Here is a 23,546-nt window from a genome sequence, read left to right on the forward strand (position 1 = left end):
TGCGATAGATAAGCACGCTAGATGATTATCTCCACACCTAGCAAAACACTACAAGAATTGATAGTGCAGTATCAAGAGCCATGTTCATCGTCTTCTCACCTTGTCCACTTTTGGAAGGAGAGCACGCGAGGCGATAGGTACTATAATGATAGACAAGGGAACTTTTGAAGGCTTGGCAATGCGATAACGGACATGGCCGCTCTCCGTTGACTTTGCTTAGATAAAAGATCGTCGACATCGCTCAATTGATTGATTTGGGGCACTTCTTCTCTTGTTTTTGGCACTTGGCGTTACTACGATAGCAACTGTATACCCCGGATCTTTGTGACGATGCGTCTATCTTCCTTCATCGCTGGAGCAGCCCTGCTCTCTTCAGGTGCTAATGCATTGAATATTCTGCTGGGCAATGATGATGGCTTCGGTTCTGGGAACTTACGCGAGATGTATCGCATTTTCAAGGAGAAGGGTCACAATGGTGAGCTACCTCTTCATGATGTCGAGATACAATGCTGACGTGCTTGCAGTTTGGGTTGTTGCCCCCGCGACAAAGCAGAGCGGCAAAGGCGGTACCTCTGATTTCACCACCGAAGGAAACTTGACTGCCCCGTCGCAATATGACTTGATTCCCAAGGGTGCACCTTCCGTATGTTCTTCCAAGAATTGCCGTCGAATTGGCCTAACATGACATGACGTAGGTTGGACACGATCCAAAGGACAGCCAGATCTGGTACTACAACGGCACACCCGCTGCCTGCACGTTCGTCGCTTTGGATTATGTTCTCCCCAAGTTCGCCAACTTTAGCGTTCCTGATCTTGTCGTTACTGGCCCCAACTATGGAACCAACCTGGGAGGCTTCGTGTGGACCCTATCTGGCACTGCGGGCGCTGCGTAAGGCATTCCCCAACCCAACAAGAAGATGTCTGAACTGACGACGTATAGATATGCCGCTACCAACCGTGGACTTCCTGCTATTGCCATTTCTGCAAGCAACCAAGAAGTCCCCTACTTTGAGGTCAAGAACCGAACCAACCCCGCTACATGGGCCGCTCAAGCCTCGGTCAAGTTCGTCGAGAACTTCATCGCTACCTCCCCCAAGAACGGTCCTCTTCTCCCACTTGGCTACGGCGTCAACGTCAATCTACCCGTCTTGACAAAGAAGAACCAGAACCCAGACTTCGTGCAGACGCGATTCACTGGAAACGCTCACGTCAATGAAGCTGTCCTCGACAAAGAGAAGGGAACGTTTACTTGGGCCAACATCAAGCCTTACGCCGCTGGTGTGAATGCCTGCATCAATGGTGACTGCTCTCTCCCCGGCGAGACATACGTAGTTGAGAATGGCAAGGCGTCTGTGTCCTTCTACACGGTTGACTACTCGGCGCCCAGCACGGAGTATACAAAGTCTCTCATCCAGCGAGTTGCGTCATTTATTTCAGGCGATAAATAGTAGTCCGTAGTACAGAAGAGAGTCATGAGTTTGAGTGCATCATGCGCCGATTATTCCCAACGCCCTTTAAAAAATAGCAAGTTCAAGATTCCTGGAGCGTGCTGCGCTCTCAATGTCAAAAGTATTTGTCCCGTTCGCCCACGCCTCATCGAGCATTTCGAAAATAGTATTGATTAGATCAAAGGAATCTGTGCCGAGCAACGAATTCCTCACATCGTCGAGGGTTGCTTTCCATGTTGGATGTTGTTTGAGGAGGGGGACTTCTAGACCTGCGTTGACGACTGCATATGGAAGGCCGTTGTGGACGAGGAGGTGTTGATTGCGAGGTTCTTCAAAGGCCTTTTGCAGGGCATCTATCGATGAGATGAGACGGCATAGAACGACCTCTGTATCTGGGCCTTTGCTCGACGTGCCGTCCTCTCGGTCGGGCAGCCCTCTCGCTTTCCGCTCCATTCTCCGCCGACGACGGATCTCCAGTATGCCTGCCAAGCGCCAGCATTCCCAGTAGTGGCACTGCAGCGACTCACCTACCTGTCCCGGCCAGTCCCAGAAGCGCGTCTCGGTATACTCTGGATCGTTGTCCATGATGCTAGCAAAGATATCGAGGAGGGAGCGGGGAATGCCTGATACGACTTCTACACCTGTCGCTCTGCCTTCGTCGCGATCATCTTGAAGACGACGGAAGAGTTTCCAGACGCCGATGGAAGGATTTACTCGACCGATGACGCTGGATGGAAGATCCATTACACCAAGAACTTCGAGGAGATGTTGGGTATGGAGATCATTGGAAATTTGTCCAACGGTGCTGAGCTTGGTCTTGAGATCGTAGACGTCGACAATGAGCTCGAGGTACATTGTCCACGGTTGGGTCTGCAGTAGCTGGACGGTACGTTAATTTCCGAGACTCGCGCCGGGAATAAGCAGGAAAAGAAGGGGAACACGTACACAGAGCGAACAGACTAGCAAGCCAGCGCATATTGTCGCGAGGTGCATTCGCTCATACCGGGCGGAAAGCTCTTGTCGGAACGTCTGCAGGGCCAGGTCGGTGTATTCCATCGACTTGACAGACATGCCGCGATTCCCGTCGTCCATGTAGAGCTGTATCGCACCAGCGATCATGACCAGCGCCGGGCTCTGATAAGCCATCTGCTCAAAGAAGGGCTTGATCCAAGAGCTGGCTTCCGTGGAGTACAGCCGATTGAGGCCATTGTTCATGACTAGCGAGACAATTAATTAGCACCAACTACAATGAAGTACCTACCTCGGTATCAAATGAGGAGCCAGTAAAGTGAATGAATGATGACAACATACATCTCTGGAATCTCGGGTCTTGAGCGTCTGCTGACGGCACGCCAATGGTCTGGGGTGAAAAGGCAGACGACGAGATTGAGCCCGACGCAGGACTCGACGTATCGTGCCTAGGAGCAGAGGAAGTCTCGGAATCCATCGACATGAGGTCCTGATTGCTCTCAGGCCCTTGATTCGCGACCAATGACGCGTCGGGCACAGAAGCGCCGGCAAATCTGCCTCTAGAAGCGACGCCATTGACCCAGCGGAGGGGAGTCGAGTAACCCTGGCACCTCATGCCCCTTTGGGAGCAAGCGTGGCACTCCGGGCGAGCCTGGTCGCATTTTCGCTTGCGGGCTTTACAGTTCAGGCAGCCTCCGCGAGATCGGGCCATAGTGCGTGTCTTGTCTTGTCTATCTCTGGGGCCTTAAAGATCTTGGGGGCTCAGGGATTGTTTGGGTGCGTGTACGAAAGGAGGCGATATTCTGACTTTGCGGGGCTGGGGATGGAAGTTTATAGACGAAAAGGGGTGAAAGAGGCGCCGCGCGTGTATCTCCCTAAAGCAGTTTAGATCGTCTACGGGCGGGACATCTTCTTATCGCCACACAAAGTCTGTTGGTCTCGTATGTGGGAACAGCCAGAATGCGGGGGAATGGTCTCTGCTCGTGATTTGCAGATACCACCTCGACAGGGATTCCTGTAGAGAGTGAAGCTAATCGCACACAGACCCTTGACCCCCTATACCTCGTACGCTCACTGTTGACGCACCGTATCAAGTCTGTCTCGTGCAGAACAAGACTCAGTACATTGCATGTTGGTGGCTGTACACTACACTACTTTTTTTTTTTTTGATATCGCTGAGATTTGAAAAGGATATATAGTCCCTGTGCTTGCCTCTCATCATACGATTCAGTCCAGCTTCAACCTCCACTTTCTTCCCCATTTTCAATTCTCCAAGCGAGCCCAAGCCCCATCATGACCTCCACCGATCGCGTCCCCATCCCGGGAGAAGCCCGCCTGATCTTGGGTAAAACACCATGACCTGCTTCACCATCGACAATTTGACTGATTGATTTACAGTAGAGTCAGCTACCGACGCGTCGCGCTTCGTTCTGCAGCCAACGCCCTCCAGGGACCCCAATGAGCCTCTCGTGAGCTATACTTCATTCATCATTTGTAAAACCTTCAATTAATGCGTTTAGAATTGGCCTACATGGCGAAAATTCTTGAACTTTGGGCTGTCGATCGCCGTCACGATCGCCGCCTTTACCAATCTCTCTATCCAGACTGTCTTTTGGCAGCAGATGACTGTTGACATGGGCGTCACCATTCAGCAGTTGACCAATGCCCAATCCGCCCAGCTAGCTGGTCTGGCCATGGGTTGCTTGTTCTTCATCCCCCCTTCTATCAAGTATGGGCGTCGTTCTGCGTATATCCTCTCCACTGCTGTTCTTGCTGGTGTCTCGTGGTGGACGGCGAGGATGCAGAGCTATCCTGAGTTGATCATCACCATGGTCATTACCGGTCTTGGTGGTGCTATCAATGAGACGGCTGTTCAGATGACTGTAAGTCCACGTCCTCAACTTCAAGGCCGCTTACTGATAGCTGTAGATCTCTGACCTCTTCTTTGTTCATCATCGTGGATCTGCTAATGCTGTCTACTTCACCGCCGTCATGGTCGGTTCTTTTCTCACCCCCATGGCCTCCGGCACACAAGCTGCCAACCAAGGCTGGCGATGGTCGTACTACACCTTGTCCATCTGCCTCACCGTCCTCTTCGTCGCCTTCCTCTTTGCCTTCGAGGAGACAAAGTACATTCCCCTCTCGGTCGGCGAGGCAGAGCACGACGAAGCGTTTTCAGAGCAGAACCCCACTGAGACAGACATTGACTCCAAAAACAAGGTCGGCAGTGAACTTGTCACCGTTGGCACTCATACGGATCCTACCATTCCCATGAACTCATACCGTCAGTGCATGCGTTTGACTACCACGACAGGCGAAAACCTTCCTCGCTTGTTCATGATGCCGTTCCATGTCATCACCCTTCCCCACGTCATGTTTACTGCTCTACAGTTTGCTTCTGGAGTCTGCTGGCTTGTCATCTTCATGCAAATCATCTCCATTGTCTTCTCGGCTCCTCCTTATAACTTCAATACCGCTGGTATTGGATACATGGCTCTTGGTCCGTTTGTTGGCAACATCTTTGGAAGTATCTATGGAGGGCCTCTTGCAGACTGGACTGTTGTTCGACTTGCACGACGCAACGGTGGTGTCTACGAGCCTGAGATGCGGCTGTATCCTCTTGTCATTCCTACATTTTTCATGTCTGGTGGAATCATCATGTTTGGCGCTACAGCTGCTCGCGTAAGTTGACCTCCTTGATCTTAGTATTTTTCACTGACATTCTTTAGGGCATGCACTGGATCTATCCCTCCCTCGGTGGAGCATTCTTTGCTTTTGGACTCGGTGCCAACGGCGATATCACCTTTACTCTGATCATTGATACTTATCGTGAACTCGTCGCTGAAGCCTTCATCGGCATTGCTTTCTTGCGAAACGCTGTCTCTGTTGGTGTCACTTTTGCCATTGTTCCTTGGATGACATCTATGGGTCTTACCAACATGTTCATCATCAGTGGCTGCATTGCATTCGCTATTGGCTCTCTCTTTGTGCCCATGATTATCTACGGCAAGAAGATTCGCACTACTTTGGCACCTCGCTATTGGAAGCTGGTCGAGAAGCGGTCGCGTATTTGACAGGACTTTACGATGGATCAATGACATGGGGATAAGAATCCGTGGACGATGTTGGGACTTGATATGTTGTAGTCTTGTTAGTTTAGGTATCATCAATTTACTCATACTCTCTTTCATCTCAAAACTCAGGTTTCTGTCAAGTTTCATTTGGGATGAACAGACTTGGATTACAGTTTTCCGTAGTCAAACAGCCGACGTTCTATTGGCTGTATCGTACTTTGCTGGGGCATGTCACACCTTTAGAAACTCGGCGGCGTTTTAGACTCAGCCTCACCCAGCCCAGGGAGATCGTTACGTGCTTGAGGCACACCACATACGAAAAGCAGTTATTCCCGGATCATTAAGCCCCACATGGAATCTTCAGCTCAAAGATATGATGTAAAATTTTATGTTATTTTATCAGTTATCCATCTGTCTACAAGTTTGCAGCTCCCTTTCCAGGAAAGTTAGTCAACCGATAACAGTCAATAATCGGTCTCCCCTCTGACATGATCATGACTCCAATAGCAACAACAGTGTTCAACCAGCCATAGGAACTATCACCAGGGGCCTCAAACTTAATATGCGTAAAATACTCCATCTCATCTTGCGTAACGGTATCCCGCTCTCCCACCTGCTCCTCCACTCCAGGTCCAGTACGATAGATGCCCTGTGCTTTAACAAGGATATGTACGTTATCATGAGTCCGCAGGGTGTACATGGCATTTAACCGAACAAGAGACTATACCCCTGTTAGCTAGCTAATCGACGATAAGCTTTTGTCTTTTTCTGCATGGTATTCACCTTATTGGGGTTAATGACTTCGGCCCAGTCGGCGCCGCTCTTGTCAACGATGATTCCCTTGATCTGAGGACCATTTACTTGCCCGCCTTGGATGGGGAGGACAACTCTGCTCTTGGAGGTGCCGTCGATGCCTGCAATCTCGGTGACCCCCTCTTTGTCCATCTCGGCAACGATGCGGTAGATGAACTCTAGATAAGGCATGCGCATTGTTGGGATATCGACTTCGGAAGGAGAGAAGTCGTTTCCGGGGGATGGAACGTGAGAAGTCATTCCGAAGGTGATGGACCGGGGAGTGCGCAGGGAGTGTTAGATCTGAGATCGGATCTTGCTGAAACCTAGTGTACTTGATATGGAAGACCAGGGCATCTTTTATCTTTACAAATCATTTTTTGACTTGATACGCTGATTGATACGGCGACTGCTACGGAAATGATACCGATGATGCTAAGAATTAACATTGCAGATCAGACCCTGTTTCCGTGCCGCCTGAATTTGCCGATACGGCGGCGGCTCCAACTGCCAAAAGAGGGCATTACATGCGCTGCGGAGCTAAAACAACCCCCCTCCAAATCTCGCGGCGACGCTATCTCGGCTTGCAGTATGGGGTAGTCTATCCGTATTGTTGTGGGGGAGATTAGACAATCTAGAACTCCGGACTTCCGTTGCCTATTTTCTTTCCTCATTCATAAACAATGCGGAGACCAAAAACAGCTCTCCAGCAAATCTCATCTCATCATCCTCACATCACTCACCATGCCTGCTACTACCACCAACTGGAAGACCATTGCTGCTCAGCACCGCGAGAAGCAGCGAGATGCTGTACCGGCAGAATGGCTCATCCCAGAGAAACAACTCCATGGACTGAAGAATACTGGGGATGGGAATGGGAGCAAGCTTATTGAGTCAAAGGCCGTTCACAGGTCTGGACTCTTGACGGAGAAGGAGATTGTCATTACGGAGCGGTATACTGCTGCTGAGTTGTTGAGCAAGATACATTCTCAAGAACTCACGTCAGAGGAAGTTACTGTGGCGTTTTCCAAGCGTGCAAGTCTCGCTCAGCAATTGGTATGTGACACTGAGACAGCTGTTGGAACGTGTACTAACAGAAGTAGACATCGTGTTTGACGGAGATTATGTTCAAGGAGGGCATCCAAAGAGCCAAGGAACTTGATGAGCAATTAAAGACAACGGGAAAGTTGGCTGGTCCACTCCACGGACTACCTATTAGTCTCAAGGTATGCAGCAGCAACTCCAACATCAGAAACTCTACTGACAAACCAGGACTCATATCGCGTCAAAGGTCATCATGCTACCGTTGGTTATGTCGAGTTTCTTCGTCAACCAATGCCTGATCACAACTCTGCACTCGTTGACTTGTTGCTCGACGCTGGAGCTGTTTTATTCTGCAAGACAAACCTGCCCCAGACAATGATGGTAGGCTATATCATATACCGATCAGCTGCACTCTCTGACACCCTGTAGACAGCAGATTCGGAGAACAACATCTTTGGACGAACTCTCAACCCTCACAACACCAGTCTCACAGCAGGTGGCTCGACCGGTGGTGAAGGCGCTCTCATCGCCTTTAGAGGATCTCCCCTCGGCGTCGGCAGTGACATCGCCGGCTCCATCCGCATTCCATCTCTGTGCTGCGGTATCTACGGATTCAAACCTACTTCTGAACGTGTTCCATTCGGAGGTCAATCAGAATATCCATTTCCCAAGGATCATCTCCCTGGTGTTGCACCAGTCGGTGGACCTATGGCCAACTCCATCGAGGATCTTGAGCTGTTCATGAAAATTACTCTTGCTCAACGACCTTGGAACTATGACCCTACTGTTGCAGATATCCCCTGGAGAGAGCTCGGTAAGGCAGATACTAAGCTTACCATCGGTGTGATGGCTGAAGATCCCGAATATCCTCTTCATCCACCTGTTCGACGCGCTTTAGCAAAGGCTGCTTCTGCGCTTGAGAAAGCAGGCCATAAGCTGGTTTATCTCCCCCAAGATCCCAAGCGAAATGCCGGTCTTGGTGCAAGAATTGGATTCCAGCTATTCAGTCTCATGGGTCCTGATCTCGATACCGTCTCTCGAGAGATCGGTGAGCCACTTGTCAACTCTGTGGCTATCGCTGTCCATCCCTTTGCCAACGGCAACTTCCCTGTTCCTCCGGATCTGGACACACCTACGAAGTTGTCTCGTCTGAATGAGGTTCGCTTTGAGTACCTTAAGGCTTGGCAGGAGACGTATCGCGATAACAAGCTTGATGTCATACTCGCTCCTGGAGCTGCGACCACGGCTATCCCCCATGATACCTATGGTGTTCCTCTCTATACGCTGATGTGGAATGTCTTGGATGTAAGTTGACATCACCGCACCACTCAACGATGTACTTGCTAACAAGTTGACAGTTCCCTGCTGGCATTATTCCTTTTGGCAACTCTTCCAAGTCCGAAGACCCCGAGCACGTCAAGGCCAAGGCCACATTCGACCCTGACTGTAGGTTTTACCGTATAAAAAGTCTATTCCACTGTAGCTAACAGATGTTAGATATTCCCGAGGCCACAGACGGTGCACCCACTGCAATCCAAATCATTGCACCACGATTCAGAGACGAGGAATGTCTTCGAGCAATGAGCATAGTTGATAAGACAATCAGAAACTCACGGGCAGAGAAACTTTAGATGTCATTTCATTAGAGCGAGCTATACATAAGAAAGCCTGATTTACCCATGACACTAGACTAAATCCCAATCACATGATTACCAATCTATTCATCGTAATCTCAACATTCTGGCAGCAGGCCTGCTCTCTACCCGTCCCGAACGTTCCCGCAACAAACTCAGTATTACAATCTTGAACTGCTGCGCCAAATCATCCCACTCAAACTCAGGGTTAAGCGCCTTGATGAACACCCTCATCGAAGACTCAGGAATCTTGGTTATCGCACAGACATCCTCTGCCGAAAGAGCCTTCTCCATCGTCGAAACAAACGCAGGCGCTAAAGAGCTCTTGTACGTTGAAAAGCTCTCCTCTTCAACAACTTCCTCCTTGGTAACTTCGACTAAAGCCTTTGTCTCAGCTTCAGGACGTGTTCCGGTAAGGACTTGCTCGAGGAACTGCTCGTCAAGAGGCTCGATGTTGTTCTTGGCTGCGTCGCTGCCAACTTGCCATGGGATACGCCTCTTCTCTGCATCGTCCATGATGCGCCCGACGATCTTTCTCGTGCGGTTCTTGACCTCTTGCTCAGCGTCCTCGGAGACATCTGCGTCGATGAGTTCGCGGTAGTAGTGGATGTTCTGCACCTTTAGCTGGTCTGGCTGAATCTGCCACCTGGCAGCGATCTTCGTATACAAGTCAAGAACAGCCTGGCAGTTCTCCTTTGCAACATCCCATTCCTTGTCTTGACACGCCAGTGCGACCGCGATCTTGAGATCTTTGAAGGCGGCTGAGCGTTTGGTGTACACGTTAGCGTAGACAAGATCATCTGTAGGACGCCTTGCGCCGCCTCTGGCAAGATGGCCGAGATATCGCATCATTCTTGTGTAGCCCTTGGTCTGCTTCTCAAGCTCACTTGGGACATTATCTTGAAGACGTCCCGCGATGGCTGCAATATCTAGACCATCCGTGGTGAGCATTCGTTCAAAGACGGTGATGATGGTACGGCAGTGTTCGAGTTGGATATTCCGAAGCTTGCAGAACTGCACCATATCATAAGCCTTGCTCTGCTTGATCTCGGCGACGTTCTCGTTCTTGGTGACAACCCGCACGATGATCTTGTCAAGAAGCTTAAGCAGATTGTCGTTAAACGTATTCAAAGGCCATCCAGTGTAGGGATACAGCTCGACGACATTCTCATACCAAATCCAATCAGCATCTGTGACGGGAACGTCATACTGAGGATTCAGCCCAAAGAGCTGCCAGACCATACTCAAAGGCCTCACACCTGATCCCGCAATCGTCATCAGATTCCCAAAAAGACCTCTCATCAACCTCGTAACCGTATCCTCTGCCTTGTCCAACACAACAGGAGCACTTGTCCTCATCGCAGCAAGCTTCGACATAGCCGCCATAAGCAAGGAACTCATCAAATGGCCAATCTCGGGACTGCCCGCTTCAAAGTTATACTCCCGTGAAGCAACTGCTTGACTAAGTGTATCTCGCATCATGATTCGTAGTGCGGCGATGTGTGATTCATTGCACTTCTCCATCCAGCGGATTGTGTATGGGCTCTTGAGGTTGACGAACTCGTCCCAGCATACCCATGCTAGCATTGAGCCGACGCCGCGCTGTTGGCTGAGGTATGGAAGCGCGAGGATGGGATGGTTGGGTCCAGCTTGGCTGACCAAGGGGCCGGCATGTTGGCTTTGGGACTGTTCCATGATAATACCGGCGTCGAAGCCATCAAGGTGAAGGATTCGATCGTCAAGAGCACAGCAAGGTCTAGTGATGTTAGCAACCAAAGTCTCAAATGGGCGTGTATAGTAAACTTACTTGGCATCAATTGTAGTACCCTTCAACTTGGCCAGCATCTCCTTATAAGGCACCGTCTCAATGTTCAACAACATCACCCCCATCTCCTCAGCATGCTTCTCCAACAAACCCGTCAAGCTCTCAAACGTCATCGACTTGGTCGCCTCAACATTATTCTGGATCTGCGTCTGTCTCAAAAGTCTCTTCATATCATGCGTCCTCTTCGATGTCGTCTGAACAGAGATCATATTCGCAAGACTATTAATGACAGGTTCAAGAACAGTCTGAACCTCCTTGTTGGCCTTTCTTATATCACCGAGCATCTTGTTCTTCTTGTTGAGAATGGCTTGATCATCGGTGCGGAGGTTGGCGGTGATGAAGGCTATGTACTCGCTTCGAAGAGGGGCCATCTTGTTGTCGATCTTGGCGGAGAGCGTGTCGACGAGGGTCTTGGAGAGTTGCTGGAGATCCTTTTGGCTGAGGAGGGCCTGGAGCTGGGGAACTGCGGCGGTGATGTCGTCGTGCATGGTGTTGATCTCGGCGATGCTGAGACCCTCGAAGATACCAGATAAGTCCTGAGGACGAACGACTTGGGCCGAGTAGGGAAGATAAATAGTGTTGGCATCACTGAGATTGACCAGTCGAGGGATCTTTGGAGCCAATAGCGATTCCACACTGTTCGAGGTGATCACATCTGTGATATCCGCTCCAAAGTTCAACTTTGCCGTATCCAAGATCTTGAAATTTGCCAGCCCCCGATAGAAGTAAAACTTGTCACCTATGTTGCCCACAATCAAAGACTGAGGTCCAGCAAGTGCGGTGACAGCATTGATATTCGCCGAACTCAACACAGCCGAGATTTGTTCTTCTGTCTCATGCTCCTCCTTGGTCTTGATCTGCACGATGAACAGGGTATTCATCCGAAGGCCGGAAGCCAAGTTTCGCGCGTTATCAGTCATGCGCTCATCAACGACCACAGCTATACTCTCCAGTTGCTCGTAGTAAGCGCAAAGAGCCTTCTCATCCTTAAAGGGAACGTTGGAAGGAGTGCTGCCGGTGGATAAGAGTATTGGGCCTTGGAGTTGAGACCCAAAGATGCAGGGAAGAACAACTGCTGACTCGTCCTGGCCGGTGTTTGCATCTGAAGCCATGAACTCGATACCAGTGCTGAAGCGAATAACCTGTGCGTCAGAAGCACTCAAGAAAGAGGGGAGGCTTGAAATATTAGTGGTTAATACAGCGCGCCTCTTATCTGAAACCTGCACTTCACTTTCCACCTCAGCACTCGTCTCAGTCTTCTTTTCCTCGGCAGCTACAGCAGGCAGAGGCTCGGAGATAGTGAAATCTGCGCTCTTGATAGCTTCAGGGAAGCAAGGACTGATTAGCTTCTTGCTGTCGCACATCATGTTCCTGTCGGTCGTCGCCTTGGGAAGGATAGAGCAGATGATGGAATCTTCATCGCGCTTGATGACCAGAGGGCAGCAGATGGTGGCATCGCCAATAGTCGCCTTGTCCAAAGGAACAGGGATGATATAAAGGATCTACCCCGGATTAGTCTGATAACTTCACATCGCAGTCTAGCGACTTACCTTATCAACATGATCAGCAACCATCAGTGCAGGGTTGGTTCCAAGGAATCTCGTGATGCGTGTCTTGGTATATCCTGAGATAAAAACACAAATGGGCTTCTCCGTGAGTGTATGATTGTCTATCCTCACATAGTCCAGAAGATCCTGGCCATACAGAATATCACCGCTGTGCTTGATTCCAGAAAAGGTCGTTCGTTCGAGCCAACAACACGTGTTACAGTCGTTATCAGCGAAGCAGAAGTCGTAGTACGTAGGAGTGCGTTCTGATACAGCCAGGATTGTGATCTGGCCCGATACTATGGGGATCTTGAAGGTGGCTGCTGGAGCTTGCATGATCTGAAAGTCATCAAACACGGCTATCAATCGTCAGCAACAATAAGGTTCTATGAGTATTTTGTATACTTACCCAGATGTTCTCTGAACCCCTTCATCCGTCTTAGTAAAATCTCCCCCATCTCTCCTAGATCAACGGAGTTGAAGAAGTAGTCTTGGCTGTAATTCGAGATATCAATCTCCTCAATGCCATTCTTGGTTCGACATAGTAATATGCCCTCAGGGCTGTAAGGATGTGCCGAGCCAACAGGCAAAGTCTGTAGTAATTCCGCTATCCGACCCTTTGACGTAGCCAAAGGGTCGAAGAACGTCTTGCGTACCTTTTCCATGATGAGTACTGATGAAGATCTGAAAATTGTTTGGGGTTGATAGACAGCTTATATAAAGATGGAAATGCTACCGCGTGAGTCACACGGTATGTAGGGCTGAGAGTTATAACTTATAGGTGAGTTTGTGTGTTGCACTCTATTTGGAAGGTACCGAATCTGCCTTGACATGGGAAGTGAGTCATGTTGGGGGCGCAGTCAGACCGTGGTGAGGAATGTCTGGGGTAAACCAACACGGCGCTAAGGCTCATAGGGCTGTTGGTTCTCCATGGCTGACCAAACTGTACTTACGATGCAGCATCCCAATCGTTTATGTTTCAAGATATTTATTCCAACATCAAGATTTTGAGTCATTTCCAACTAAATTATCTTGCGAAAATGGGTATCAAACACTTGGTAGAAGTCTCTCAGCCGCCGTAGAAGCGCATGAGAATTGCCTGTTTTTAGCGTTTACCCCGTATATTAGACAAGTGCTTGCAATACACCGCGAGATGGAACCTTGCAGCGATCAGAGTCAAGACTAGGCTCAAGTTGAATGTCAATAGCCTCGTGTAATAACGGCGCAGGCCACTTTCTTTGCATGTCCAGGGCCGTTTGTTTGGTCACTACGCCTCACGTATTCCAGCTTGCGCCTCAATTTCATCAAGGTTCATCGCGCAGATAACTAAGCTTACTGCCTCTATAGTGGAACTTGATTGGTCCGATAAGACGCGTCGGATAAGCTTGTGCACTGCCCTATTCTGAGTGTGACTCGATGAGAATGTTTATTTCGACTTATTGTCTAAACGAATTCTATCCCAATCAATCTCATGATTTAAAGAAACTAAATCTCCAGTTACCTCTATATCAAATTGAAGTGATGCTGCTCCAGTGATTGATTGTGGAAGGCGGTATTCTCTAAGAATTGACATCTTGCACTGGGAAGAAAGTGGGGTTTTGTGGTAAAGAATTTTCTGCTTATCCCTCATAATTTGATATCGCTGTTGAAATACATGCACGTCTTTTAACTTGTGCAGGCTAATTAAAATCTATCTTCTTGATATTGAGACTCCCTTAGTATTAATTGTTGGGCAATGAATCACTGTTATGCGACGAGCCTACCCTGAACAAGATGACTCATCACGCCTTAACCCAATTTGCTATCATCAACTTTTTCTGCACGCAATGCTCATCACCAACGCCTCTCCAAGCCCAACTCGTGGAGCATACTTTCAAAATGACGACACAGAAGCCTCCCTCGGAAACACCAGCACTCCCCCCTAACGTAATAATCTTCAGCCCGAAATCACCGTCATCCGTCGACGCCCTTCTCAACGCTGGCATCTTCACCCGCCTTGTCACAAGTTCATCCTGCACGCCCGCCAAACTAGCAGCCGTCAAGAAATATCCCGGCGTGCAGGACGATTTCTATCTTATCCACCGCAACGCTGTGCTCATCTTTGATGGAGGCGACGATGAGGATCTTCATCATGAGCATTTTAGGTTGATTTGTCTTGCGCTTAAAGAGCATGATATTGGACTCGATGTTGCGGGCTGTATACATGATGCGACGGATGCGCTTGCGGCGGGGTTCCAGCTTGATAAGCTGAGTGATAAAGCGGCCTTGGTAATCGATCTTGTCGTGGAGGAGGATAGTGATTCGGATTCGGATGCTTGAGAGCGAGAGCATGTGACGGAGACATCACGGTCATTCAAGGAGGTTAGAGATGAGCCCAACGGAAAGATTGCCCCGATACCTGGTCTGGGCACTTGCCGGACATCCTTCCTTCGAATATCGGTGACCTTAGCTCATAATAGGATGGCGCTATTGATTCAAGACTCTGGGGAAGCTTTCACGCTCACGAGAACTTGTGTTCAGTATGCTGAGGGGCGGAGGGAAGGGTCAGGAATGATAGCCGAGGTCTAATTACTAGATATCCATAAGAAACCGAGCCAAGCACTACGAAGACATAGCCATAATATCAGAAACGATCACGACATATCGAACAAAATTTTGACAAGTATCAAAAGGAGCGAAATTAGCCATCTGATGAATAGGTCTAAATGCAGAACTTATTCGGACATATTCACATCCTCAATCCACCACAAAATAACCCAATTTGCCGATGCCAAGATCGTCAGCACCCATAAAGGTAGTCCAACAAGATTATGAGCAAGACCCCATCCGAGCAATGTTCCACCAACAGTAGGCCCCATAATCCGAGCAGCACTCGAAATACTCGATGCCAAACCATGCACCGTGCCCAGCAAATTTGGACTCGGCGCCGAATCATTGACGAGCATCATAGTAGCAGGGTTCACAAATGTTCGAGATAATACTTGTAGACTCAGAACCGCAGACAGACAAGTCCATACCAGAGCGTTGTTATCTGGTAGCAGAACCAAGTACGGTAGGAGGAAGTATGCAATAATACTCAGTGGAAGAAAAGCACTGTATGAAGCCTTGACGCCAAGTTTTCCAATGAGTCGAGGGTATATGAAGAGTTGGAGCGGGATGCCGATCGTCCCGATGATTGTGTTGGCTAAACCCATTCTCTCGCTTGACAGACCCAGACCACCGGTGAAGCGAAAGGGTAGATGGAAGTCTGCGGAGTCTGATTTAGGAGTGGGCAGAAGACTGAATAGGATGGAGTTGAACGCTGAGACGTGGAGAGATTGTAGAAAGCGCTGAAGCATATTCAGACAGACATTCCTAGTCAACACGTCTCGGAAAGGAGGACGAGTCTTGCTGTATGCTTTGGCTGGCCTTGAACTTTCCCCAGATTCTTGATCAGCCTCATGATCCATCAGCTCATCAGACGGATCCTCGGTATTGATAGAACTGTAAATATGTTCATTCTTCTTTCGGCAAAGAATGATTCGTAGGAGAAGCTTCCCAAGTTTGCGCCCAGGATCTGGGCGATGTCGTAGGTGTGAGTGTGTTTCATCGAGGCCAAGAATGACTAGAAAGAAAGCTGACATGAGGATGGAGAAGCAGAAGAGGTTTGGCAGTGCATAAGGGAATTTCTCAAGCCATTGCACGCCCTTCTCTCCTCCAAAGAGCGAACCTGGACCAAAGATGCTAGGGAGCGTGTGAACGGGATCAGCCATGAAACCTGTCATGAGAGGCCCGATGATGACTCCGACGTTGAAGCACATCGGCAGTAGGAGGAAAGCCCTTGTTTTGTGTCTTGAGGAACAGAGTCAGCCAATTGTTGGTCCCATAAGTATTTTCCACTTACCGTTTCTCAGGAACGATTTCAGAAACCATGGTCCTCAAAACGCCAATATTCCCATTCAACGCACCCGCACAAAAACGAAAAAAGAACGCCATCCCAAGCGATCTCGAAAATCCCATCCCCAACGCCGATAAAGACGATCCCCCAAGTCCAATTAGCAAAACTCGCTTCCTCCCTAGTCTCGGATCATCAGCTCCTCTCCCCCACCACATAGACGTAAGACACTGTGCCGCGGCAAACGTAGCAGTGATGTAACCCATCTGCTTCGGAATTTCCGAGGGATCAATATCAGGATTGAACCATTGGAGCTGGAAGAAGAGATATGAAGCTAGGGAGCGCTCGCTGAGGGGTTCTGCGAGACGCGCGAGGAGGATCACGGCGAGTTGGCCTTTGTTTGGGAGGGAGGACCATGATACGGGTGGTTTTGGGGGAGGGGGGGAGTGAGGTGAGGGGCTGCGGGAGAGGAGAGGTGCTTCGTCTGATTCGTAGTGTTGAGGGCTCTGAGGCCTTGAGGATGGGTTTGGAGTCATGATGGGATATGAATTTGTAGGCCGTTCATGCCAAGATTAAAGTGGCGGGTGAGAATTAGAGAAAAAACGGTCGCTGATGACGAAAGTGGAGAAATCGGCGTTAGTATATAACTTCGTCAGCGAGGATCCACCAGATCTGATAAGATATAGATCATGCACTAACGAAGCTTAAGAATAGGTAATAAATGCCAATTCAACTCTATGGAATTAAAGATTGTGTTACTGATTTAATAAAATGTGTTGACTATCCTATACATGCTGCTCGCAGGTCATACCGAGTTGCAAGGCAGTAAGTGGAGCAAAAACCACAATTGCAGATATCGTCAAAAAGACAACATACAACAGCGGGGATTCGCTGGTCGTCACCGACCCAACTACTAATCCGCCCCTTATCAGCTTATCTATGGGAGAGCGGACGGGATCCCGAGTTCTCTGGGTATGATCGTATGTACAAGCTGTCGTGCTGTGACGACTCATGTAAGGCCAGGTCGGAGCTGACTATACATAACAGGATTGGCAGGTCTGTGAAAACAGAGAGCCAGGATATTACTAAAGTCTGGTGGAGTCTCGTGCCGAGCGTAACCCTTAGGCCTCCCCCGTTAAGGCTAAGTTATAGGTTAAGTATGAAGGAAGACGTACTCCAGCATCTTTATTTGCAGTTAAGAATTATCACTGAGAACTTAAATCAGCACATGAAACTCAGAATATGGACTCGAATTCAGGAGAGCCAATAACCATTATTTGTATAAAAGTGGTGGAGACTTGAAAAGGAGCGAAATACAAAAATTCCAAGCCTTACTAATTCCTTGATCTAGTAGATAAAGATATCATCCATGTTGCTCTCCGCTTCTAGGCAGGCCCAGCAAACATTATCAGGGCATATGAAGATTCTAGATGACCTCATGTCATTGGTGCTCATCTTTTGAGCAAGATACGACACTGCTGCGAGGCGGGCCACCCAGTTGCCACTGGCTCGAATGACTGACTGCTCTTCAGGACAATCTCGCAATTCATCCCAGCACTCGATCGAATGCATGTGGTTCAGGGGCCGAGAGTCACGTGAATGAGAGCAGAAAGGATTTATTCGTGCCAGGTGAATCATGTCGCTTTGCAGTGCCTTCAAGATATCAACATCCCCTACCCACTGACCCGAGTCTTTGATGCTGATGACAGCTTCCATAAGTGAGCACTGTACATCTCGAGTACCCGAAGCCCCCCCTGAACTCAAAGGCTGGCTCCAATCAGTAAAAGAAAGATGTAATGACGTGGTGCTGAGCATATCCTCTGGCTTCCCGTTGAAGCTGTTCAGATTCGAGATCCTCCAGGTGCCTTCATCCAAAGGGGCGAGCATAGGGTTTCCCGGCGCAGTCAAAAATGTCAGTCCCGGACGGCCAATATTACCAAGAATTCTTGTCAAATATGGCACTTTTTCTCCAGGGTCATGCACAAGCTGAGGTGATACATTAGCTAGGCAGTCAAGGAGGGAACCCGAAGATACTTACCGTGGAAGGGACTATGATTGAATCTTCGAAAGAAAAGCCCATGGTATGTGGTGGAATGGCACTGCCGTGGATATCATGTCCACACATGAGATGGGCCAAGCTCTGAAAGTGTATAGAACGGTTAGTGTGGTTCACGTGAATCATAGGGACATAACCCTCGAATGTAGAGCCTAATAAGTCATCATGATATGCTGTTTTAAGTATTGCCCAGTGTGCATCAAGTAGAGATGTTTCAAGGCATTGTATCCGGACAAACAAGCATGGGAGAGATTTGAACACCTCGTGAGCGTGATATAGACAAACGAGGGTGTTCAATATTGTGTCTTGGCGGTTGAGAAGCTTCACGAATGTATTTGGACAGATCGACGAAGTGTCGAAACACCATCTTAGATCATCAAGAGTTGTAGTGGGAGGCTCGATTTGGACTGCATTCTCAAACTGCTTCTTGTAGATCGCGGTGGAAGAGGAGTCGCCAATCCAGAAGTCGAGCACTGAACTATTCTTTCCCTTTCCCCGAAAGAGTTGTGTGCCGATGATCTTGTAGCCCATTTCCCCTGCTGCCGTTTTGCGGCGTTTTGGTCTTGTGTTGGGACGGGTGTGGCGCGAACCAACCTCGTGTGCTGTGTGAGACGCCCTGTCAAATATGACCACGTCTTGCTCTGACAGATCGACTCGCTTCGCCTGTCGTTGGAGCAGTGAGATCCTGTCGTCTGACTTTTGAATAGACGAGAGAAGTAATGTAACATCAGTGAGTCCAAAGAATGCTTTGATAGCTCCTGTTAATTGTAAATGCGGGTCTTTGATAAATCCAGATCGACGTTTTCCATATACCATGTAACTCCATGCTTGCTCGTCGTCTAAGCACTGTTTGGCAGCATTACTGAACAGAGCCATTATCGAATAGACACTGCGGTTTCCGACGCCTATTGTGTCGAGAATGGCTATGAGTATATTGATCCCCTCGACCAAATCACTGGAATGTACTCTCCATCGACTCAATATAGCGCCAACGGTCGCATGAAGTAGATGGTCGAATGGAATCCGACGAGGGTCCTTTTCTAAAGACTGGTTCCGTTTGACAGGGGGCCCATAGAATGTCAAGTGGCTCAAGCAAAGTGACCAATAGACTCCCCGTGACTCGGTTCGCTGTGAAGGGCATGATGCAAGTGACAGTATACCGCCAGCCCCAACTAGCTCATCGTTCATGGCGACTTTGATATTCTTATTACCGTAAACATGAATATCAGGGTAAATGTGCCAAGCCGAGAGACCAAGAATCGCGGCGCCATTTTGCGCTTCTTGAGGTATCCCCAGGATCAGCTTTTCCGTAGTTTCGACTGCCAGCTTCCAAGCGTCAATGACACTGACGAATGGCGCTTCGCTAGGATTGATGGCAAAGTAGACATTCTTTAGAATGAGTCGCAGTTGGGCATCATTTCTGCTCATAACAGATTTTCCAGTCTGGATCCAGGCCCGAGCACTGGCATCCCAGGACGCGAGCTGATCTCGCGTGATTTCTTGCTGCGCCGCAGCTGATGCGAGACCGAAGTGCAACGACTCGCCCTGCTCAAGTCGATGAGCAATTTCTTTGCGTCGCTCTTCAACAAGTTCTGCCCAGATTGAAGTGGCCTCGGATGCATCCCAGAGCTCTGCCAGCATGCAAGCCAGCAGATGGACATGAATAGCTGTTGTCGAGGATGTAGCGGCGGCCCAGATGGAAGTTGCATCAACGCCGACGTAGGAAGCGAAGATGGATTTGGAGTATTCCTGAGATTCTTTCTGAGTTGCTGTCTTTGAGATTTCGGAAACCCTGGCACCATACGCTCGAATGAGGTTAGGTGAATCGGGACAGATCCCACTAAAGAGTGCACCCAGCCGGCGAGCTACGACGTGCGATTTCCCGGTTTCCGCATCCTGCTTCCTGGTTGTCGTTAGATACCCTTCAAGAGGGCGAAACTCCTTTGGAGCCTCGTACTTGACTAGCGTAAAGTCGAAATTGATATTGGCTGCCGCGACAGTTACCTCGTTGGTAGCAGCTGCCAGAGCAGCTTGCAATTTCCCAAACGCCGCCATAATGTTGAAGAAAGAATCTGGCAATAGTCAAGGTACTTGAGATGTCTGGCCCTCAAAAGGAAAATAAGGGCCGGCCGGGTTGTAGATGAAAAGCCAAAAACATTTGTCGTGGCTGTGACGGACATAGCCACCTAAAATTCATGGTTTGTGAAACAATAGCACTGCATGTGGACTAATGGGGCAAAAGATCCCCAAGTCAAGCGGCAAGAGAGCCAATTAAAGTCGAAAAAGGTGACTACCTGCAAGCCGCGACACATGTGGCGTCGATAGCGACTTGTTGTATTGGCTCGCTACTGCACGATTGGGCCAATTGGTGGTTATTTTCAAAGCCCTTGCTTTCTTGAAGTGCAGTGCAGCAAACAAGAGCGACCACATTTTATGCATCAACTGGGATATCATAAACAGATAAGAATAGAGACAAGGCAGAAATGACAATTGGTTCCAGTTCAGTTCACTAACCAAGCCTCGCCAATTACCGCAGGATCTTTATGCTTAGTGCGGGCAAGAAAGGACGACTTGTTGAGAAGTTCAGTATTGCCAAGCCAAGTAGATCTCAAACTTCTGGCCCGATCCACTATTACCATCATGTGTAATGATAGCAGTGTCGTCCGCTGCCTGTGCATTCTTCACATCGAGATATGTACCATCTTTTACATTTCGTACCCTAGGTATTTGCAGTTAGCTAAGCTTTCAACAAAGACTGACAGTTGAGTTTACGAACTTAACAATGTCGTTCATTGTAGGTTTATCTCTTTTGATGCCCTCTAGAACCCAATGCGCTGCAGGGTCTAAGAGGTCGTGCTTCGAGGCTTGGGCGTTCTTTTGATGTCCTAACGGAGATATCAGTCAGTGCTTGGTTATTCGAGATAGTTCATATACATGCCTTTAGACCAAATAAGATAGCCGCTAGTCGAGTGCATAAGGATGACAGCGTCATTAGAGCCATCAACAGCACAAATCTGCCAGTATGGGCTTTTATATCGAGCATGCTGGTCTCTTGATATAGGCGGTTAGATAATTGCCCCCGTGTCTGAAAATCCCAGCACTTACTTCAGTGAAACGGGAGGCTTACCCTGATTATTTCCTTCGTCAGTCAAATCGAGTAAGTACTGTTTGACACTGCTGTAGCCCTGTGTGATCCTGCTCCTGAATATAGTCCAAAACAAGACTTCAGGTCGGGTTTGAAGCTTCTTTTCGAGTTCGGCGATGCGAGAAGCCTGTTCAGAGATCTTTGTGTCTTTCTGGCCTATGTAGCCCTCACCACGAAGAGCTTGGTCGAGTTTGGTCTGAAGATCAGTCTTGTCCTTCTCCAGCTGTAAGACTACATCTTTCAACCTCTTGATCTCATTATCCTTTTGCGTCTTCTCAACCTGGCATGCAGTTTGGGCTTGGGCAAGCTGTGCCGTCAAGCTGGTAGTCTTTGCTTTCTCAGCAGCGAGATCGTCGATCAACACTTTGATCTTTTTCTTCAGCTCTGCAACCTCGTCTTTGCCATCTGGAGCCTCATCGCGAGGCTTGGTATTTGCAAATAGCTTGAACGCGCCTAATTCCTTGTCGACTTCGGGAGGTCCAGACATGAAGACATTAAGGATATCAGTTATCTTTTCCCAGGCACAAGTAACCGAGTAGTCAGAGTCCAGTTGACAAGTGAACATGGCAGAGTTGCTGTCAAGCGCGCCGACACTCTGTTTCCCAACCCGGAAAATTGGTACTCTTTCCCTGAGATCTTTATCGTAGGACCACTACCACATTGAGAGGAAAGGCTTTCCTTCGCCAAATCCTTCAGGAGCAATGAACAAACAAAACTCATTATCAGCCATGACGGGCCAGTTGAGCTTGCTGACCCAGATCTTGCCGGCCTCTTTTGATTGTGGGTTTGCGGGCTTCCAGACGCGCTTAAACTCCATACGGCTCGTGGATGTAGTGGTGTCTGTAGATAGGACAAAGTCAAGCTTGTCGTAGTTGTCACGAGAGGTCATGTTCCATCTGTAGTAGCCTGGCTTGACTGTAAAGGTGTCATTACCGTTGACAGTCTTGGCGACCTTGTCAATAGTTATTTTCTGGGATAGGGGAGCCTTCTTGTTCCCTCCGGAATCACGGGACCATTGGGACAGGATGAAGACAGGGTCTCCGGCACGCATCGGGCTGGAGGGTAAAATAATGGCAGCTGTCTCATCGCGGGCTGAACTACCCCAATTGAGTCTGCCTTCGTAGACAAACATATTGAAGATGAGTGTTTCAATAAAAATAAGAACAAAGGTAATGAAGAAGTTGAATAGTTGTGGCTTTACCTAGGTGATGCGGGTTTGGCATAAATGGAAAAGGGATTATATAGGCAGAGCCAGACAACCCTCACTCAAGAATCAGTCAGACTTTGTTTGTCAACTGTCCACCTGATCCAACACTTTTCCCAACATCTTCTCCAAGTTCCTGCCTGATCATAGCTGAGAAAGTTCAGCTGACTCCAGTAGCAACCCATGTTTAATCACATATATGAGTTCAAAGATGCAACCCTACGCTGCGACGTCGTATTTTCCCTTGTCGATATTGTTATGAGCCATTATTATATCATACTTTTAACTGATGTGTGCGTAATCGTACTTGATTCGCCTCTGAAGGGTCATCTTGCAGGACCCTTTTGGCCGATCTTTTCCCCGTAGAAACAATATTGAGCAAAGTGGGGAGCTGATGACCGACGTTGTATAGTGGCTGAAATACTGACCCGAGGCCTATATACGGGCGGACTATTGAATGCAGTCAGCTTCATGAGTTACATCGTCTCTTTTACCGATTTTACACGAGGGAAAGAGGTTTGTGAACTACCCATGCCTTTAAAATGGAAGCAAGTAGCAGTTCTCAGTATAGGCGTGTTGTAGCTGATGTTACGTTTCTATACGGACAGTTTGCTCTGTGTCCTGCAATAGTTATACCCCTCTCATAACTTACAATGCGGAAATTGATAACTATCCTAGCTGGGCCATAACTTCCTAACTGTGGCTCTGAGCTCTTCCCCCTTTTGTCACGGTGTCATGTCGGTGAAGATGGGGTATTTGACGTTGATAATACGAGTCTCAGTACAAGTGCCGGGAGCGCCGAAACGCATGACCCTTGAGGCCGAACCTTTCCTTGTAAGACTGTCAATTGGGAGCTGACAGCCATTTTAGGACTGCTGAAGACTTTGGGCTGAGACATCCCCTGTCAATCATGGTGCATTGTGGCTGGCAGGGC

At 48.8% G+C, this 23,546-nt stretch overlaps 10 protein-coding genes across 10 annotated transcripts; 4 read left to right on the forward strand and 6 right to left on the reverse strand.

Annotated features, from left to right (window-relative positions):
* Positions 1–330: 330 nt before the first annotated feature.
* Positions 331–1,448, forward strand: FSUBG_4802 (5' 3' nucleotidase; the record flags this gene model as incomplete). The annotated part of the gene is made up of 4 exons (XM_036682830.1): positions 331–475; positions 525–643; positions 696–889; positions 941–1,448. The coding sequence occupies 4 exons, from the start codon at positions 331–333 to the stop codon at positions 1,446–1,448; spliced, it is 966 nt and encodes a 321-aa protein (XP_036539724.1).
* A 66-nt stretch (positions 1,449–1,514) lies between these two features.
* On the reverse strand, positions 1,515–3,129 carry FSUBG_4803 (transcriptional regulatory protein pro-1; the record flags this gene model as incomplete). Its single annotated transcript, XM_036682831.1, has 4 exons — positions 1,515–1,930; positions 1,976–2,327; positions 2,394–2,665; positions 2,760–3,129. The coding sequence occupies 4 exons, from the start codon at positions 3,127–3,129 to the stop codon at positions 1,515–1,517; spliced, it is 1,410 nt and encodes a 469-aa protein (XP_036539725.1).
* Positions 3,130–3,710: 581 nt separating this feature from the next.
* Positions 3,711–5,491, forward strand: FSUBG_4804 (major facilitator superfamily transporter; the record flags this gene model as incomplete). The annotated part of the gene is made up of 5 exons (XM_036682832.1): positions 3,711–3,762; positions 3,816–3,886; positions 3,938–4,300; positions 4,347–5,099; positions 5,147–5,491. The coding sequence occupies 5 exons, from the start codon at positions 3,711–3,713 to the stop codon at positions 5,489–5,491; spliced, it is 1,584 nt and encodes a 527-aa protein (XP_036539726.1).
* A 415-nt stretch (positions 5,492–5,906) lies between these two features.
* On the reverse strand, positions 5,907–6,544 carry FSUBG_4805 (uncharacterized protein; the record flags this gene model as incomplete). Its single annotated transcript, XM_036682833.1, has 2 exons — positions 5,907–6,212; positions 6,275–6,544. The coding sequence occupies 2 exons, from the start codon at positions 6,542–6,544 to the stop codon at positions 5,907–5,909; spliced, it is 576 nt and encodes a 191-aa protein (XP_036539727.1).
* Positions 6,545–7,027: 483 nt separating this feature from the next.
* On the forward strand, positions 7,028–8,958 carry FSUBG_4806 (general amidase; the record flags this gene model as incomplete). Its single annotated transcript, XM_036682834.1, has 6 exons — positions 7,028–7,339; positions 7,387–7,509; positions 7,556–7,708; positions 7,757–8,632; positions 8,686–8,773; positions 8,825–8,958. 6 exons carry the CDS (start codon positions 7,028–7,030, stop codon positions 8,956–8,958), a joined length of 1,686 nt encoding a protein of 561 aa, XP_036539728.1.
* A 90-nt stretch (positions 8,959–9,048) lies between these two features.
* Positions 9,049–12,998, reverse strand: FSUBG_4807 (uncharacterized protein; the record flags this gene model as incomplete). The annotated part of the gene is made up of 4 exons (XM_036682835.1): positions 9,049–10,717; positions 10,769–12,288; positions 12,337–12,692; positions 12,743–12,998. The coding sequence occupies 4 exons, from the start codon at positions 12,996–12,998 to the stop codon at positions 9,049–9,051; spliced, it is 3,801 nt and encodes a 1,266-aa protein (XP_036539729.1).
* A 1,213-nt stretch (positions 12,999–14,211) lies between these two features.
* FSUBG_4808 (uncharacterized protein) lies at positions 14,212–14,652 on the forward strand (the record flags this gene model as incomplete). Its single annotated transcript, XM_036682836.1, has 1 exon — positions 14,212–14,652. One exon carries the CDS (start codon positions 14,212–14,214, stop codon positions 14,650–14,652), a length of 441 nt encoding a protein of 146 aa, XP_036539730.1.
* A 395-nt stretch (positions 14,653–15,047) lies between these two features.
* FSUBG_4809 (permease of the major facilitator superfamily) lies at positions 15,048–16,743 on the reverse strand (the record flags this gene model as incomplete). The annotated part of the gene is made up of 2 exons (XM_036682837.1): positions 15,048–16,164; positions 16,217–16,743. The coding sequence occupies 2 exons, from the start codon at positions 16,741–16,743 to the stop codon at positions 15,048–15,050; spliced, it is 1,644 nt and encodes a 547-aa protein (XP_036539731.1).
* Positions 16,744–17,554: 811 nt separating this feature from the next.
* On the reverse strand, positions 17,555–21,973 carry FSUBG_4810 (uncharacterized protein; the record flags this gene model as incomplete). Its single annotated transcript, XM_036682839.1, has 6 exons — positions 17,555–18,193; positions 18,246–18,345; positions 18,628–20,335; positions 20,900–20,982; positions 21,040–21,148; positions 21,391–21,973. 6 exons carry the CDS (start codon positions 21,971–21,973, stop codon positions 17,555–17,557), a joined length of 3,222 nt encoding a protein of 1,073 aa, XP_036539732.1.
* An 87-nt stretch (positions 21,974–22,060) lies between these two features.
* On the reverse strand, positions 22,061–22,540 carry FSUBG_4811 (hard-surface inducible; the record flags this gene model as incomplete). The annotated part of the gene is made up of 1 exon (XM_036682840.1): positions 22,061–22,540. The coding sequence occupies one exon, from the start codon at positions 22,538–22,540 to the stop codon at positions 22,061–22,063; it is 480 nt and encodes a 159-aa protein (XP_036539733.1).
* Between the last annotated feature and the right edge of the window lie 1,006 nt (positions 22,541–23,546).

This window comes from Fusarium subglutinans (genome assembly GCF_013396075.1).
Source record: "Fusarium subglutinans strain NRRL 66333 chromosome Unknown NRRL66333_c0000043, whole genome shotgun sequence".
Classification (NCBI taxonomy): Eukaryota; Fungi; Ascomycota; class Sordariomycetes; order Hypocreales; family Nectriaceae; genus Fusarium; species Fusarium subglutinans.